Source organism: Myotis davidii, unplaced genomic scaffold, assembly GCF_000327345.1.
Source record: "Myotis davidii unplaced genomic scaffold, ASM32734v1 scaffold2863, whole genome shotgun sequence".
Lineage (NCBI taxonomy): Eukaryota > Metazoa > Chordata > Mammalia > Chiroptera > Vespertilionidae > Myotis > Myotis davidii.
The window spans coordinates 208,727-210,627 of record NW_006294115.1 but is presented as its reverse complement, the minus strand read 5'-3'; the positions used below and the strand labels follow the sequence as shown (position 1 = coordinate 210,627).

At 61.9% G+C, this 1,901-nt stretch overlaps 1 protein-coding gene across 1 annotated transcript in view; it reads left to right on the top strand.

Annotated features, from left to right (window-relative positions):
- The window catches only part of PRPF19 (pre-mRNA processing factor 19), a gene marked incomplete at its 5' end in the record, with an annotated part of 13,009 nt that extends 11,214 nt beyond the window's left edge, over positions 1-1,795 (top strand). The window contains 1 exon segment of the mRNA XM_015566853.1: positions 1,528-1,795. Coding sequence (XP_015422339.1) covers positions 1,528-1,795 — 268 coding nt within the window.
- Positions 1,796-1,901: the final 106 nt, after the last annotated feature.

Sequence of the window (1,901 nt, the reverse complement as noted above, 5' to 3'; positions counted from 1 at the left end):
CCTGTGTCCATTTGCTCTCAGCCACGGTGTATAGGAAGCAGCCTGGGGAGACGGCCGGGAGCCGTGGTCTCCCCTCACAGCCACTGCCCGGGCCCCGCCCCCGAAAAGGCAGGAAGAGACCCACCTGACGGGCCCCCAGCCCTGCTTCCTGCCGCAGGTCAGCGGCGTGGTTTGTTATCACCCCATCGGGTCTGACTCAGGTCCCCAGGGCTCAGGTGCTGCTGTGCTGGGAGGCGGTGTGGGGCCAGAAGGTTGGAGTTGGGCAGGATCGGGGTGAGGTCTCAGCATCTAGGAAAGCGGAGCATGCCCTGCCTCCGCAGAGCTGGGGGACCTCGGCTGCACCCGTGTTTGACACGGAAGGACTGAGAGAAACCCGTGCACAACTTAAACATCGATTCCCAACGTCGGCCCGGCCGGCAGCCCAGGGGCTGAGCATCCACTAGGAACCAGGAGGTCTCAGTTCCATTTCCGATCAGGGCACAGGCCTGGATTGCGGGCTCCATCCCCAGTGTGGGGCGTGCAGGAGGCAGCCGATCCCCGATTCTCTCTCATCATTGGTGTTTCTCCCTCTCCCTTCCTCTCTAAAATTAATAACAATTTTTTAAAATCTTGCACCTCAATACACTGGCAGGAGGGACACGTACACTGTCACGGGTGTATCGCGAGAAGAGGGGCAGGGGAAGAGCTTGCTATGTTCCAAGATAAAAGCACGAGGGGAAATACTCGTTACATAGCTTCTTCCACAACAAGCCCCTCCCCCCCCCAGAAACCCAGTGGCCAGCCCCGCGGGACGTGTCAGATGAGGTTGTCGACCCCTGAACTGGTGAGCGCTCTCTATGGACGGGAGACGCGCGGTGGCGTACGCAAAAGACAGAAGCGGCGGCTCATGCGTGGCCAGGAGATGCTTCCGATCAGAGGCCCGTTTTCAGTCGGCAGCGCCACCTGCCATGGACAGGCCAGGGCCAGGCCCACGACCCCCCAGAGCCCGGGCGTCGGAAGGCGCCGCTCTGGACCCAGCGGCTCTAAGAATCTCTTCCAGGAAAAAGGGTGCAGAGAGTGACATGCTGATACGATGTGAGCAGCACTTGTCATCCTTAACAGCAGGCTGGGCCTCCGTCAGAAACACCGCTAACCGCACCACAGAGAACGAGTGTGTTAAAAAGTTAGAGTTGGTTACATGATTCTGATCGGTATCTACAGAATCGCACTTGGTTTACACAGCACCGATGCCATTGATAGCAGCGCCTTCGTGCAGATGCCATTGGCTTAGAACGCACAGGGAGATGCTGGGTTGGAGCCAGAAGCCTGTCCTCTAAGGGCAGCCAGCCTGGCTCCACCGCCACCAGCCAGGCCAGCATGACTGTCGGGGCCTGTGTTCCCGTGTGACTGGGTGTGGGGCCGAGGAGGATGCTGGCGCCCAGAAAAGTCACCCACAGCCTGGAGGGGAGCTGGGGCTCAGCAGGACGGGGAGCAGCTGTTCAAGGCGGTTCGGTTCTTTTGGCCCCAGGGCCCCTGGGTCGCCCCTAGGCCACGAGCCCCGCGGGCTGACTCCCAGCTCCTGGGGCCCCTGACGCCCAACTTCACCTTCCTCTACCATGAGGTGCCCGCCCCCCCAAAAACCACCTTTCCTCGCCAAGAGGCCCAGCCAACGAGCCTCCCAAATCCAGACGCGGGGAACCGACTGGCCCCAGCGTGTGAGACAGGCGGCTGCCAGGGCGGCACCGGCCTAAGGGACAGGTTTCGGGGACGAGAAAGAGTCTGCTCCGCACAGAGAGCTTGGGAACACGTTTATTGAGCCGTTCAGCCGCTGCTGCCCCCCAGGAGCCCCAGGGCCTGGGCCCGACTCAGGCCCACGAAGACACCGATCCCCAGGACCAGGGCCGCAGCCGCCAGCAGCAGGG